The 16835-nt window shown below is 38.3% G+C and overlaps 2 protein-coding genes across 2 annotated transcripts; both read right to left on the reverse strand.

Annotated features, from left to right (window-relative positions):
* Positions 1 to 2163: 2163 nt before the first annotated feature.
* On the reverse strand, positions 2164 to 3721 carry LOC108038642. The gene is made up of 3 exons (XM_017115474.2): positions 3570 to 3721; positions 2703 to 3356; positions 2164 to 2306 (listed from the first exon to the last, which is right to left on the reverse strand). The coding sequence occupies exons 1-3, from the start codon at positions 3691 to 3693 to the stop codon at positions 2215 to 2217; spliced, it is 870 nt and encodes a 289-aa protein (XP_016970963.1). The 5' UTR covers positions 3694 to 3721; the 3' UTR covers positions 2164 to 2214.
* Positions 3722 to 5551: 1830 nt separating this feature from the next.
* Positions 5552 to 16293, reverse strand: LOC108038641 (uncharacterized protein YMR317W). Its single transcript, XM_044461616.1, has 2 exons — positions 15951 to 16293; positions 5552 to 8884 (listed from the first exon to the last, which is right to left on the reverse strand). The coding sequence occupies exons 1-2, from the start codon at positions 16096 to 16098 to the stop codon at positions 5973 to 5975; spliced, it is 3060 nt and encodes a 1019-aa protein (XP_044317551.1). The 5' UTR covers positions 16099 to 16293; the 3' UTR covers positions 5552 to 5972.
* Between the last annotated feature and the right edge of the window lie 542 nt (positions 16294 to 16835).

Consider the following 16835-nt stretch of genomic DNA (forward strand, 5'->3'; position numbering starts at 1 on the left):
TTGTTAAATATAATTTACTATTTTGAAAGGCAATTTAATGAGAGAGCGGTTATACATAAAACAATTTTTATCCATAACTAGATGGCCATTTTCAGCAGCGCTTTTTCAACCCACTCCCCAGACTCACATAGGTAGTTCACCTTAATCAAGCGCCAATTGTTGCAGATCTCCCTTTTTATTCCCTCCCACTTTTCCCGGTCATGCAATGCACTTCAATCCATGGGTGCCCACAATAGTTAACAGCATTGTTACACTTTTAAACGGTATTTTTACACCTGGTACTCGTCAATTGAAAGGGTATTTTGGAATTTTTGATAATGCCTTCAAACTAAAAGTAGCTCAATCTTTTCAATTTCTTTTTTCTTTTGTGAAATTAACAACAAATTTTCTAGCAATAAATCTTGTTGATTATACCGTGAGGAATAACGGATGGTGACTCGCCTTTCCCTTTGTTCTTGATTTCATTTCGTATGCAACTTTGAACTATATAATTATTATGTGATAAACATAGTTGAATTAAAATACCAATTATTCTAAATTATACGGTTATGAGTTGCTTGTTGCGGGGTATTTTACAGTCGAAACCCCTTCCTGATAGATACGTTTGAAAATGCGGCAAAAGGTAAAAGCGAAGCTGCGAAAAACCGAAAACAAAAACCAGAAACAGAACCCGTACGGTGTTGGGTCTGCAGCACCACTGATATATGTATGTACCGGCACCAGAACCACCAGCACCACCGATGGACGCCTCCTGGTCGGGACCACTGCGGTTCATTAGCGGCTCCAAATGCGATTTGCTCGCAATGCAAAGAGGGCGGTGGAGTAGGCGGCCAGGATGAGGGGATGGGGGCGGGGCTGTTGACTCAAACTAGAACACATGAGCACGTAATTTAGTAGCCGCTTTAGCGCTTTTGTATGAAAATCACAACGACAGCAGCACCAATATCGCAGGAACTCCAGCAGCACACAACAGAGATGTCAACCGGTGCCTTGGCCAAATTCCAACTTACTATTAGTTTTATTAAATTATTTTGTCAATAGTGGAACTTTCAAACCTCCAAATATCTAATCAGAATACATAACACGATCTTTACGATTTATAACTAAAAAGGTAAAGTGGTACGACCATATAAATATAGCTAATCGATTTCAAGACGGTATTGCCTATTTTTAAGCTATTAATTAAGTCAAATAAAATTTCATAATTTTACATATATAAATTATTATCTTTTCCACTTATAACTAATCCACATAAAATCAAGGGCGTACCTCCTTTTTAAATGCATACTTCCTGTTCCCAAATAAAATAGGGTCCAAATCAGCATCACTAACAGAGACTCCTCGCTCCGAACGACCTCTGCACCCCCGCGTTGTTTATGGCCATGTGCCACATTGGGATCACATTCGGGCCACTTTTGTGTTTGGGTCCGGTTTTTGCCGTTAATTCCTTTTTATAAATAGCAAGCGATACAAAACTCCTCCGCAAGAAAAAAACTAATTTTATTTGTTAGTTGCGAGGCTGGTGCAGGGCCAAAACGAATCAGTTTTTTCTTGGCCAACATGCAAAGCCTGAACTTGGATTAAGTCCGGCCTCCTTGTATCTCCAGTTTGGGAACAGTATGCCGTTAAAGATGGCAGAGGTCAGGTTGAGTCATTTATATACATAAATTTCCTTTTGCCAAACGAAGAGGGTGGTAACAGTCCAAAAGACAGGGATACCACATTCGCTGGCGTTTAATGAGATTCCAGAGTGTTTAGTTGGAAAAGGAACTTTGATAAACGGGCTTACAACAAATGGAAGAATGTCTTTAATTGACTTAACATGGGGTATTAATAAATTTTGACCCTTATTCCAGCTACCGTTTATCAGAGAAAAAATCATTGATAGAGCAAGCTAATTCGAACGGATAAAACTACAACCGCAATTTGTTTGGGCTAAACAGAAAAATAAGAAAATACTTTCTATTGCGCTCACGTGGTGAAATCACAACTGTGTTTCCTGTTCGGTTATACCAAATGCAAAATGCCTCATCGCTGGCGTTCAATCTGTTTTTGATAACATTTACCCAACAAAGACAACCACTCATGCGGTAGGAATTTTATATTAAATCAAACCAATCAGACCACTTCAATCAATGGTTGATTATAAAAGAAAACAATCAAATAAAGCCTACACAATGCAAAACGGCACAACTAGTTAGATTCGTGACTCAGTTAGTGGAGCTTGGCCAAAAGAGAAGCCAGGGTCTTCTTGGGATCGAAATCGGCGTCGCTGGCCACGGATATATCGGGCAGCTGCTTGGCGGCTATAAAGAAGAAGAAATAATTATTTTAAAAATAATACAATTTAATATATTTTCCCTAACACCATAAGTATCAGTAAATATAAAAGTAATTATATTTTAATTTCCGCATTTTCAATTTATAACATTTATGTTATTGCTTTATAGCCAATTTAAAAATTTTAAATAACATTTTTAAGTTGTCCTTGCGGAAACTAAGCTTTTCTTCAATGGAGAAAAATTGAATGAGAATTTAACTTAAAAAAATTATTGAGATCTGCTTAAAATCTAATTGACAGTTTGTACGCAATCTTATTTCTTTAAAAAAAGGTTCAAAATTAAAAAAATAAAATACAACGAATGTTATGATTCTTTATAATAATTTTACTTTAAACATATTTTGAGGAAGTGGCTACTTACCCTTATCCTCACCCTCGGAAGCTACAGAAATGTCGGGAATCAGATCGGCATCAGCTTGGGCTTTGAACTCCACGGGTTCTGCTCCGGAGACCTTGGTCAACTGGGGCAGGGTCTTGAGACCGGCAAAAGCCTTCATGGGGGTCAAATCGGCAACGGCATGGGTCTTGGGCTCCACGGGCTCGGCTCCGGAGACCTTGGTAAACTGTGGCAGGGCCTTCAGACCAGCGACGGCCTTCCTGGGGGTCTCATCCGCATCGGAGGCAACGGAAATATCGGGAATCAGATCGGCATCGATGCTGGCAATGGCGCCGGCGATCCTGTCCAATAGTGGCTTCTTCAGACCAAAGGAGGCCCGCTTGGGGGTGTTATCAGCATCGGTGGCCACGGACATGTCTGGGATCAAGCCAACGTCAGCCTGAACGGACATATCGGGGATCTGGGCAAGCTTGGGGGCGGCAACCTTGGCGATTGGGGCGACCTTGAACTCGGCGGAACGCCTTCTGGGGGTCGGATCGGCGTCAGTGGCCACCGACATATCGGGCAGCACACCAGCGTCAGCCTGGACGGACATGTCGGGAACGGCGACAGCGTCGGCCAGGACGGACATATCCGGAATCATGTTCTGGAGCATGGCCTGCATCTTCTGGACGATGGCTAAACAGAGTCATAAAAGAAGGGCGCTGTTTAATGGAAAGTCTTCTATTTAATTTTAATCTAATTTTAATTTTGAAGCTTTGTCGTAGTATTGGATTTAAAAAGTATTGAAATCTTACTAAAGTCTATATGTTATCGATATAGCTGATTTGATTTAATAAGAAAACATCCGGTTTCTTTTGTGCATATTTTGATATTGCTTCTGACTCTTACCTTCCATCTGGGGTAACTTGTGGGTGGACTGGATCTCGTAGGCCACAAAGTGCCTGGTGGGTGGCACGAATCCACCGCTGACCAGCGGCAGGATGAGGAGGGCGCAAATGGCAAAGTATTTCATGGCGATCGGTATAAATTCGACTGAACTACGCAGCCACTTGAGGCGAGCTTTTATAGCGGCCTTATCTGGGCACTGACTCCCTTATTTACGGCCCCGATCGAGGCAGACCTCTCCAGATTAGATTCAAAACCCGAAGCGTGCGAAAAAAGAAAAATATTGCCCGATGCCTTGTAAATCTTGGCCGGTGGTTCACCCGAAACGTGAAGTATTGGTTCCAATGTCGTGACCAGGCAGAAGAATTGGCGTCGCCCTTTGCAGACTACTGCTAAAACCCTTTCTTTATCGGCTTAAATAATTCCTCAATACACTTAGAAATAATTTTGTTAAAACCAGCCGTCTTTTCTATGCCAACACAGCTTTTAATATATGAAATAAGTATTTGGTACCACCCTAATAAATATAATAAATAGAAAAACACTTTTATATACCTATGTTATATACCTATGTTACCGTATATGTACACATATCAATTTTTCATATTGTCAGAATTACAAATTTAACAGATATACAAAATAATATTTTTTAAGTGTAATGTATTAATATAAACAAAAAATTTAGCCCATTTCAATTACCTACGCATACATACATACATTATTTGTTATTCTTTACGTGGATTTTTAGAAACCGATGTCAGACTATTATATCTAATCTTTTGCCATTGATGACGTGTGGTTTAGAAGTTGAGTCCACGTATTTTACACTCATTGGGGTAATTGCAACAGCAGGCGTACGTAGTAATAAGTCACATTCATTTAAATTATTCGTGAAATACCGATATATTTTATAACTTTAATCTATGCAATGATGTTGTGATACAAATGACTGATCCATAACAAATTTGCAATAGTGAAAGTGTGGTAGTGCTACCTTTTAATATGATAAACATTTTTTTGCCATTCAAAATTAATTATACCCTTGTAGTGGGTATCATAAAATTGGTCCGAAGTTTGTAACGCAGTAAAGAAGACATTTCCGACCCAATAAAGTACAGCATGAGTATACGAGTAGGTATAGCTATGTTCGTCTGTTTCTATTCCATTTGCCCGCTTAAGAGCTATATCCCATTGCTGGCATATAACTATCATGCTGACAATATGCCGATTATTCACGCTGTTAAAAAATCCTGGCGAACGGACTATAATATCCCAAAGCTGCCAATATTGTAACATTTCGATGTTTTTTAATTTGGGTATAAATCGCCGTTCCGGATATATGTCTGCACAACCTGGCTACAAATTGCTTACTTTGCCAAAGGTAACAGTAAACAGTTAAAATTTTATAAAATAAAACATTATAATTCGAAATAAATGATTTCCCTTAGTAGTAATTGTCTAGTATAGCGGATCATACCCCAAAAAATGAAAATTATATCCTCTTCAAAGTTACGGAGTTTTCTACAAAAATCTAGAAAGATTTGAAAAATACATATAAAATTATAATTTAAACATACGGCCAGATCTCAGCAATGGGGAATTTGTATAATATTGCATGGAATAGCCACTCAAAAATATTTATGTTTTTCTTACTCTGCAGGATATGTCTCCACTGATCGGAAAAATAGGATTTAAAAATTTTTTAGAAATCTTAGAAAGTATTTGGAAGACCCACAAATGTTATTGGTCTGGGTTAAGAATATGCTAGACAAAGCAGCTTGCGACGCAAATTGTGATTAATCCATCCGACAATGCAGAATCATCAATACCTATTAAATACCTGATAATACTTAAGTGTCCATATCGTCCCGGTACTGATTAATCACCTTAAATATTACGTTTGGCTTGGTTGTTGCTCCAAAAATATCCACGAAGAAGTAATTACTATCAAAAACCTTGATATTGAATTTTAACAACACGACTTCTTTCTTTAGGTAAAGGCAATATTTATTGGTTATGTATTACTACAAATTATGAAATGACATTTATATTCGAATTTTCTTAAAAACAAGTTTATAGCTACAATAAGAATATTCGCAAATATTTTTTTTATAATTTTCTTTGCGTACTAAATATATAACAAAACGGTCAAGAATTTATAAATTGTATTTCCATCTAAAAAAAATTTGTTTTTATCTTGTGTAGCAACAAATTTGGAAACTGAAATTCTTAAAATTATTTGTTTGGAAAAATATTTTTTTGACAACATTATAAGTGCTTTAGTTAACAATTCTTATATTTTATGTTTCGATGATTTCTGTTGTGTTTGTTTAATCTTTAAGATTCTTGGTATAAGTTTACGTTGGTATATTTTCTCGATCTGCAAGTATTTCTATTGGCTTGTCTTTACATGCCGAGTATGTCGTCCTGATCGTCATTGTGATCCACCGGCTCTCGCTTTAGGCTGGCTAGTGAGAAATCATCCGCAGCAATTGTGGCTGCCGTCTCCGAAGATTCCTTCTTTTTCCTCGGCAACGGCTGACTTGGTTGCTGAAGAAGATCCTGAAAGGAGGTCTTGGTATTGGCCACCACCAAGCTGCGCTTCAGGGCGGTCGACGGGGAGCTTCCTTCACCGGAGACAGAGGGTGCAGCAGCAGCCTTAGGCTGGACAAAATCATTAAAGGCGGCACCTTGCACACTGGCAATCTGCGGAGTTTTCTGGGGCGTCGAAACTCCGCCGGTGGGCGAGGCTAGCTTCTGGCCACCGGGAATGCTGCCCACGGATTTCCTCACCAGCAAGCTACTGCCGTGCGGTACGACGGCCAGTTGTCCAGCGGCCACGGCGGAATAGCGAGGTCGCTGGGATGGTGGTACCATTCCCTGGGTAGTTCCCAATAGTCTCCGCTTTAGCAAAGCCGCCTCCAAGTTGGCGTTTAAAGAGCTGCTATTGGCAAGCTGGGCATTGGTTGGGTTACCGCTGCCGCAAACGGAATACCTCCGGGACATGGCACGCACCTTCACCGGCTGACCGGCCTTGACTGGCTGCGCTGAGTTGGCCTGCCCAAATAAGTTGTTTAGTCCCTGCGGCCTCACAGCAGCCACTACAGTAGCTCCCTTGGGACTGGCGACCTGGGCATTGGCCACCTTCACCGTACTGACATTACTGTCCACGCTCTCCTTGCGCAGATTTTCCAGGGAGGCACTCAGATTGCCGTTCGGCTTACCACTCATCTGCAGGATTCTGTACATCTTCTTCTCCTGCCCTACACCGACTGCGTTGTTGCTTCCGATCTCGAGTCCAGTGCCTGGCTTGTAGACCCTCTGGATCAGGTGGCGTGGCATGTTAGCCCGCGGCCCTCGCAGTAAATCGGGGACAACAGGGCTGCGGGGAGTGGCTACCTCGCCTGGCGGTCGAATTACAGTAACCTTAGCCGCGCTCACCATACTGACTAGCTCTCTGACCAGTCGAAGTTCCGGATCTGAAACGTGCTCGAACCCTGAGGGAGTGTTTATATTGAAGTGCTGCTGTTCTCCGGCCGCCGGAAAATCGGTGGCGTCATCAAAGGTCTCCATCAGGGCTTGAAATACTTTCTTCTTGAAGTGCATCTTCTGGCGGGCGTTCATCTCCCGGATTTGTGGCTTGATCATTTCGAGGAAGTGCTCATCCGAGAAGACGTCTGGGCTGTCGGTTTGGGTGCCCCGCTCGACGCGCTTCAAAAGGGTGATATATGGTGGTACAGAAATAGACGATCCTGCAGTGCTGGTTGTGGGCAAGGCAGTTACCACTGTACCCGAGGGACTACTGGTCGACTTGACGCTGCTGGTCGTGCTGGTCGAACTAGGACTGTAGCTCATCACGGTTATGTTCTCAGATGTTTTGAGGGTGTTGCTAACTTTGTTCATGGTGCTAGCGCTGCTGCTGCTCAAGCTGCTAGTGCTTGTACTTTTATTGGTAATATTACCGCTGCTGCTGGCCCCATTTACCGGGGAACTATTCGGCTTTTTAATCGTCAAGACTTTGTTGCCTACGGACGGCGGCTGTCTTTCTATCACCTTCTGGATAAATTGTATCTTCTTGGGCGGCCTGCCCACGGATCTTCTTTGTGGTAGACTGTGTGGAACGGGCACCTGTTGGATGCCTATCACCGCATCGCTTTTTGGATAGATCAGGTGTTGTGTTTTGGTTTGGTTTTGACTCTGACTCTGGCCCTGACTCTGGCTTCCAGCTGGCGCCGAAGGCCGTGGAAAGATGTCATCCCGAGGGTTCACTTTTTTGATCTGGATCTGACTGGATGGAGGCTTATTGATCGGCTGCGATCTGGGCACTGGGGTCAACTTTACCGGCGATGTGGCACTATTGACGCTGTGCACGGCCGCCAAGCTCATTGATTTCCTGCGCTGCAAACGAGTCATTCGCTGTCCTAGGGCAGGTTTTCGAATCGGCAATTCCTTGATGCCCGCGAAACTTATGGACGAGCGTGCTGCGCGGCGTAGACGGCGACTTGGAGAGGTCGTGTCGCTAGCTGCGCCTCGGCTTTCAGCTGCTCCGCCATTTTCATCAGCACTATCCTCCATGGTTTCCTCCTCCTCAAGGGTATCCTCGGAATTGGAGTCGTCCTCGGGTTCACCAACGGAAGCTGAGTTCTTTTTGCCAATGATCAGCAAATGGGGATCGTGGCTTTGCTTGATAAAGAACTCCGACTGGCTGGCGGTTGAGTCAGTATTTGTCGTTTCAACAGACTTTTCGGGCAATGAATCCTTTTCCTGGATTGATTGTTCCAGGTCAAAGTCGAAGCCTTCCAGTTGCTCTAGGTGCTCCTCATCCTCGCACTCATCGTCTTCATGGTCCGACTCCAGGAAACTATCCGGTTCGGTAACTTTCTCTGGCTCCTCCGCTTCTTCCAACTCCCTTTCAAGAGAGTCTTCCTTAGTTTGCGCCTTGTCTGCGTTGTTTTCCGTTGCTTTGTCTACTTTTCGGTGGGATTCGTCTTTAGGAAGTGTACTGCTCGGCTTTCCCTCCTTGACTGGTATCTTTGCCGGTGCGGCGACTTTTTTTATGGCTGCCTGTGGCTGCTGCTGGAGGTGATCCCTGCTCTCGCTGTCTCTGTTGCTATCCCTGTCCTTGTCCGACGATATGCTGAGTTCGTCCTCGATGGGCATGTCTTCGGCCAGGTTGAGATGGCGATCCAAAAAGCGCAGCTCATCGGCCAGCAGATAGGCCAATCGACGCTGGCCTTTTCGTCGGCGGTGGGCGTCCGTATTGCACCAACGGGTATAATCGTTTCGCAGCTGACGCCAGCGTCGCTTGCACTTTTCCACTGTCAGAAAGAAGAGCAAAACGGTTCAATTAGACAGGTAGAATAAATATTTAAAATTTAAGGCGGCAGGTAGCGGCCGAAACAACATCTGGCTTAACCACCCCCTGGTTTGACTGGGAAAGCAGCCAAAAAATCCCAATATAATCCCAGATCATTAATACCTTTCGCCCATATCACGTGGATCATAAAATAAGTTTTTAATTGAAACCAAACAATGGCCTGACAATCAGAAGAGTTACTACATAAGCAGTTTAAAATTAAAACAAGAAAGGAAAGTTAACTTCGGGCGGAGCTGAAACAGACAGACGGAGAGACGGAAATGCTTACATCAATTCAGGACGCGATCTTGATCAAGAATATATATACTTTATAGGGTCGGAGATGTCTCCTAGACTACGTTGCACACTTTTAACCAAAATTATAATACAATCTGCAAGGGTATACAATAAAATATTTCTTTTTAAAATAACATTTTTTTTGTTTCTGATAATTGTTACGCATAAATGTAGGCTACAAATTTTACAATATGAAATTTTTTATGTTAAGCGGAGAAAAACGAACTTATGAAAAGAGAGAATTGAGTTATAACAAGAAAGGAAGCAAACTTCGGGAACCCGAAGTTTTTATACTCTTGCAGTTATTACAAAACGACCACATTTCGATTTCTATGCCTATATTACTAAAAACAATCAAGCTATGCCGATTTTGCGCTGCATTTTTCCATCGTTTCTATGGCAGCTATATTATATTGTTATCTGATTTTAATTTAATTTAAACCGTAATTCAATTATATTTAAATAAAACAAATTCCCTAACACAAAAAAAAATAATTAAAAACAGCAAAGTTATAATTTTTTTGAATTTTTTTCCGATTGTTCATATGGGAGGTATATGATATAGTCGCCCGATCCGGCTCGTTCACTGCGTTGCCAACTTTTAACTAAAATTCTAGAAACTTTTTATTTGACTTTGCATTGCTGACAAAAATAGCATATAACAAGAAAGAAAAGCTAACTTCGGTCATATGGGAGGTATATGATATAGTCGCCCGATCCGGAATATTCACTGTTGCCAAATTTTACTAAAATCTCCAGAAACTATTCATATTTGACTTTGCATTCTTAAATACTCATAAAAAATCCCATATACCAAAAAATAAAACCCATAGAAAATCCCAACTTCCTAACATAACAAACACCAAAGTTATGGCATTCTCCAATCAACTATTCATATGTGCATGCTATAGGATATAGTCGGCCGATCCTTATGAAATTTGGTAGGTCCGATTGATTGCCCAAAAATAAAACCCATATAAAATTCCAACTTCCTAACATAACAAACAGCAGAGTTATGGCATTTCCGATCAATCAGTTATATGGCAGCTATAGGATAGTCGGCCGATCCCGACCGTTCCGACTTATATACTGCGTGGTCAAAAGGAAAGTAAGGGTGTGTGCAAAGTTTCAATTCGATATCTTTAACCACACTGAGAGACTAGTTCGCAAAGAAACATACAGACTGTGGACAGACAGACGGATGAATCTTTAAGACGGACAGACGAATAGACGGACATGGCTTATATCAACTCAGGAGGTGATCCTGATCAGAATATATACTTTATAGGGTCGGAGATGTCCCCTTCACTGCGTTGCACACTTTTGACCAAAATTATAATACCCTCTGCAAGGGTATAAAAACACATAAATGGTTATAAATTATTATATTTTATAAATTCAGTTAGTAGATTGCAACTCAATGATGGTGACATTTGAGCCCTATACAGTATAGTCAGCTGCGATTATGAAAACAGTAATTCTTTTCCCCTTCAAAATCCCGCTTTGGTTTTTTTTCTGTATTACGATTTCACAAAAATATTTTGATCTAATTATTCTTACATATCTATTTGAAGTTATCTAAGATAGATAATTATCGTTTTTTAAAGCATTGAAGTCCGTTTAATGAACAACTAATGTTCAAATACGATTGTTTATCGATATAATCCTTTGTTTTTTAAATATTAATTATAAATTATATTTAAAGTATGATAAAATAACATTAATAAGCGAACCGTATTCGAAACAAATGTCAATATAAACAAACCAGAATTAAAATCCTTAAATACGCTTTTTATTTGGTTATCGAGCAAAATATGGCCAAAAGTGTCCTAGGTAATTATATTTATATACCATTATACCAAATAGTTATATTTGGGATATAAAAGCCAAGAACTATATTTATATTAAAAGTTATACGAATTTAGTATATTCAATTACCTGTCACTGTAATACTTAACACAATACTAAACCTTCAAGCTGCATAAGTATATAAACTTCCTTTCTTGTTTAACGTGAATTAGATAATCCGATGCTAATTAAACTGAATATCAATATAAAACAAGAAAGGAAAGCTAACTTCGGACGGAGCCGAAGTTGATATACCCTTGCAGAATATTCTGTAAATTATATTCTTCAAAATTATTCATATGATGTATTCTTAATACTCATAAAAAGTCCCAACTTCCTAACTTTACAAACACCAAAGTTATGGCATTTCCGATCAGTCAGTTATATGGCAGCTATAGGATATAGTCGTCCGATCCTTATGAAATTCGTTAGGTCGGATTAATTGGCCAAAAATAAAACTCATAGAAAATCCCAACTTCCTAACTTTAAAAACACCAACGTTATGGCTTTTCCGATCGTTCAGTTATATGGCAGCTATATGATATAGTTGCCCGATCTAGCTCGTTCCGACTTATATACTACCTGCAATAGAAAGACAACTTTTAGGAAAGTTTCAAGCAGATGGCTTTAAAACTGAGGGACTAGTTTGCGTAGAAACGGACGGACGGACGGACAGACGGACGGACAGACGAACAGACGAACATGGCTAGATCGACTCTCCTGGTGATGCTGATCAAGAATATATACTTTATAGGGTCGGAAATGTCTCCTTCACTGCGTTGCAAACTTTTGACTGAAATTATAATACCCTCTGCAAGGGTATAAAAAAGGTCGGTGAAACACGTGAAAAACGTTTTATGTACTTTGCAATTATACTAATTTAGTTTGTTGATTAAAAAAATGCATGGCAAAGGAAAGGTCAGTATGTATATATTTGTGAGCGTTAATTTGTGTTGTTCAAAACTAAAGAAAACTTAACGAATGGGAAATTCTATTGTGGGTACCAACGAATCGTTTACGCAATCGAGCAATTGCGACTTTGTACCTACATATGTATTTTAATTTTTTTGTTGTTGAGGTGTATGAAAATTTGTATAGTGAATTAGTGAATAATCGAGAAGAGCAACGATTTGTACAAGGTTCCGTTTTTTTGGCATACACCTTTTGGGCATTTGATTAACAAGTGGAATAAAAACAACAGACGTACAATTTGAAAACAGAAGTAGTTTTTTTTAAACATTAAATATAGATGGCATTAAATACATGTTGGCGCGATCCAAGGTAAAGTTAAGTTCAACCGCTTTATGCTTAATGTTTGAATTTATGAAATACGGATTAAATTTTATAAAAATATGAATACTTTGCTTTCAATACATTTTTTTTGTATCTGCAAATGCAAATAAACTTTAACTTCCTAATTTTCATTTTCTTTCATTGTTGGCTACTTTCTCAAACAATATTATTTCATAAGTGCGTTCGAATTAGCTATTAGTTATCTCCACCTAACATTATTAATTTGAAAAAAAAAACAATTGTGTTAGTAAAATAAACTTATGGTAGTAGTTTCAGATTGAAAAAGAGCCTAACATGGAGTTTGCGCAAAGTATAAAATTAATCGGTAGGTTTTAAATCCCAATGCTTACCCGGCGTGGAGAAACGGGTGATTTATAAGTTTGTCAAATTTAACCGTTTTAAATTTTAGTAAAATATTTTTGAAATATTATTTATTTATAAAAAAATAAACAAAAAAATTGTTTACTTTGTCTTATAATTTCTGATTAACATCAATATATATAAACATAATATGTACGTTGTAACAATAACCTGAAATTAAACACGAAACTGATTGGTCGGAAATCAAAAATATTGTCATACCAACTCACTCACACACACAAGAAAATTGTCAAAAATCACATGACTAAACTCACTTAGTCCATTTCGCCCTTCACAACGTCTGCCTATGTAATAAAATTACTAATTTATAAACAAAACTTACCTGTACACACACCAAAGCCGAAAGACATAAAAGACATTAAGACAAAAAGGAAAAAAAAATTACCCGACTTGACTAGCCTACGAAGTTTGGCACAAAGAATGTTCCAGGGGCGATTACAAATATAATCGATAACACAGCATGGAAAAATTGACAGAAGTACAAATATCGAAAATAATCTAAAGCAAAAAAAAAATAAAGACCACCAATGGAAATCTTTTTAGGTCAATTTTATGATTTTTAAAAATCTTTATATAAAGTCAGGTTTTTAAATTCCTAAAATTGTACTATACAATTCACATTTATACCCTTGCAGAGGCTATTTTAATTTCAGTCAAAAGTTTGCAACGCATCGAAGGAGAAATTTCCGACACTTAAAGTATATACAGTGGCTCACAGCTTATTTGACCCACACCTAATTTTCAACATTAAACAGGTATAACTCCTGAACCATAAGAGATACCCATAAAAATAAAACGCAGAAAGGTTAACTGTTGTTTTAACTTCAAAAATATGTTTTCATTTATTTATTCTAGCAAGGAACTTCTTAATTAAACAATAAAAACTAAAAATACTGCCTTTTTCAATGTCACAGCTTATTTGACCCAATTCATCAAATTAATTATAAAAAATTGCATAAAAATATTTTTTTAACTTTTAGTATTTGGTATGTCCGCCCTTTTGGTCCACAACCGACTTCAGTCGATTGGGAATAGATTCGACCAATTTTTTGAGGTTCCTGGGGTGATTTTAGCCCATTCTTCGAGCAAAGCCGTTTTCAAGTCATTTTTATTGGAAATATTGCGCTCCCGAATTTTTGAGTCCCGCAAAGCCCACAAATTCTCAATAACATTAAAATCGGGTGACTGAGCTGGAGATTTCATTATATTGGGACAATTATATCCCAGCCAATATTGAACAATACCCTACTTATGCTTTGGGTCATTGTCTTGGTAGAACCGAAAACCCTGTTTTATTCCCAATTTCTCAGCACTTTGGAGTAAATTATCCTTAAGGATATTAAGATAAACATTTTTATTCATTATGCTTTCAATAAATTTTAGGTTTCCGACTCCTACTGCGGACTTACAGGCCCAAACCATAACGTGTCCGCCGTCATGCTTAACGGTGGGTTTTAGATGTTTGTCCTGCAGCTCTGTATTGGCTTTACGCCATAGCTAAGAACGTCCTCGGACCAAAAATATTAAATTTTGACTCATCAGCGAAAATGACGTAATATTTTTGGGTCTAAATATGTATGTATTCTTGACCAGCGTCACCAGGAGAGTCGATCTGTCCGTCCGTCCGTTTCTACGCAAACTAGTCCCTCAGTTTTAAAGCTATCTGCTTGAAAATTCCCCAAAAGTTGTCTTTCTATTACAGGTAGTATATAAGTCGGAACGAGCCGGATCGGGCGACTATATCATATAGCTCCCATAGGAACAATCGGAAAAAAGAATTTTAAAAAATTAGAACTTTGTTGTTTTAAATTATTTTTTCTTTGGGATTTTGTAATATTTTTATATTATGTAATTATGGTTTTAATTAAATTAAAATCGGAAAACAATGTCATAAAGCTGCCATAGAAACGACATAAAATCGACATACCTTTTTTTTTAGTAAAATAGGCATAGAAATCGAATTATAGTAGATTTGTGACAACTGCAAGGGTATATAAACTTCGGCTTGCCGAGTTTGCTTACTTTCTTGTTTTAAATGCAAGTGGTATGTGTGAACTAATTTTAATCAGTATTATTTTTTATTTTAACATACATATGTATGTACCTAAATATTTCAAATTTAAAGTGTTACTCATTAAACATTTTAAAAAGTACACCCAGAAAATTGGCTATTGTGTGTTTTCAAAAAATTAGGAATGCAATTTTCAACAAATATATTTTTAGTTGTTTAAATTTTTCAATAAAACAAGATCAAGAAATGAAAATGTATTCATGGTCACAATATACAATAATATTTCTTTTTATTTAGGGTGGCCGAAATTTGTGTTCTTATCCAGCTACATAGTTTGCATTTGCTATTCAGGTAATACCGTGACTGATAGTATTAAAACCGATAGATACTTATAATAATAAGACCAGTTTGGCATGAACAAAAAAAGAAGTTGCCACATAAAGACTACCTATGTTTCCCAAGTTTTTAAATAACTGCGAAGACGGTTCATTGTGCGACTTGAAAGCTTAATGCAAAATGCATTTCTGTGAAACATAAAATTTAATTTTTACAATTTGTACATTTCTAAAACATAGAAAAACATTAAACCCATTTGTTAATTTATTATAAAAACTTTTATTTTGAAAATAATGTTTTTCAAAAATGTAAATACAGAAATATTAGAATATTAAATTAAAACTTATATTTTAAAACCACGTTGTATTTTATTATTAATACAAAAGAATTTTAATGATATTTTTGATTGCTATTTTTTTCGAATATTTAAGAATATTCAACATGTGTTAAAATAAATAAAATAAATTTGACTTAAAATTAGATTACCAGAAACATTAATATATAAAAGCTTTTATAAATGAGGGTGTCCTGAAATGCATATTTTATAAGGGTATAACACAAAACTAAAAGCATACCAAAGACCCCAACTCAAAGTGCTTCCGAAAATGTGTTTCCAACGTTCTATTCACCCCCAAACGAATTCGCATTCAACAGGAGATTCGTTATTTTCAAATTAATCGATGGCAACTTTTTCCGCTTGGCATTACCAACACACACTCACAAGCGGCGAGCTGCTAACTTGAGCGCAGCTATCGGTGGCCGATAACCCCGGGGTGGTCGATAAGTGTGCGCTTGTTGACGCTTCGCAACACTAACAAAAAATACGCAACACCGTGTCTCCGTCTCGCTCCCACTCACTCACCCGACTCCCCGATTTCCGAGGCCACCATGTCCCAGGAATTCTCGGTGGGCAGGCGCTTCCTGTAGTTTTCGTCGTAACGATCGTACAGCGGTGTCTGCTTCTCCACCGCCCGCAGCAGCAACACGTTCGCCTCTGTGGCACTGCCCATCCCTAAGTCACTTTTAGCTGTTTACTCGAGAGGGCTCTGTGCAGCGAGAATTTATCGTAGCTACAAATGCAACGCGATTCGATTCACACAACCACAACAAAACACACGCGCGCAGCAGCTGAGACGAAAAACGCAGACTGACGAAAGCAGCGAAAACTCAACTCAAGCGAGTGCACACAGGCACACAAATACGCACACCGACAAGAGAGAGCGAAGAGCGCGCTCTCCTTGCAAGGAAAAGCGAATTGGCAGGTCGTCGAGAAAAACGAGGGTTGGCGAAATCTATCCAGGGTTGGTAGTTAGTAGTGCGTTAAAATATATATTTAAAGCTCCTTTAGCTTAAGGTACGGAATTAAACTGAATTGTGACAAGTGCCGAAAAAGGTATCTTCAGTTAATGAGTGCCCCACCAATTAAATCAATATATTTTGATTTAATTTAAATAATTTTTTTTGGATACGTTAAGATATGTGAAATGTGGCGTATTATATTTTTATTTGTTTGGTACACACATTATTTATATGAATTAATAAAATTGGTCGCTAGTTAATTTAAAATGTATAATAAATAAACAAATTAAATTTTTTATTGTAGGCCATACTTTTTTATTCTGAAAACCCATTTTTAGTTTAAAAGAATCAATTTTGCGTTTGTTTTGTTACTTCAAACATTTTTATCTAGAATATTTAAATGTTGTACCACATATTCATAGCATATTTATTATGATTAATGCTCTAT

Source organism: Drosophila rhopaloa, unplaced genomic scaffold (assembly GCF_018152115.1).
Source record: "Drosophila rhopaloa isolate 14029-0021.01 unplaced genomic scaffold, ASM1815211v1 contig_47, whole genome shotgun sequence".
NCBI lineage: Eukaryota > Metazoa > Arthropoda > Insecta > Diptera > Drosophilidae > Drosophila > Drosophila rhopaloa.

Coding starts and splice junctions, on each gene's coding strand:
- LOC108038642 (XM_017115474.2), bottom strand. CDS start 3,693: ATGAAATACTTTGCCATTTGCGCCCTCCTCATCCTGCCGCTGGTCAGC. Junction 3,357..3,569: donor CAAGTTACCCCAGATGGAAG/GTAAGAGTCAGA, acceptor GACTCTGTTTAG/CCATCGTCCAGAAGATGCAG. Junction 2,307..2,702: donor TTCCGAGGGTGAGGATAAGG/GTAAGTAGCCAC, acceptor TCTTCTTTATAG/CCGCCAAGCAGCTGCCCGAT.
- LOC108038641 (XM_044461616.1), bottom strand. CDS start 16,098: ATGGGCAGTGCCACAGAGGCGAACGTGTTGCTGCTGCGGGCGGTGGAG. Junction 8,885..15,950: donor CTCGGAAATCGGGGAGTCGG/GTGAGTGAGTGG, acceptor TCTTTCTGACAG/TGGAAAAGTGCAAGCGACGC.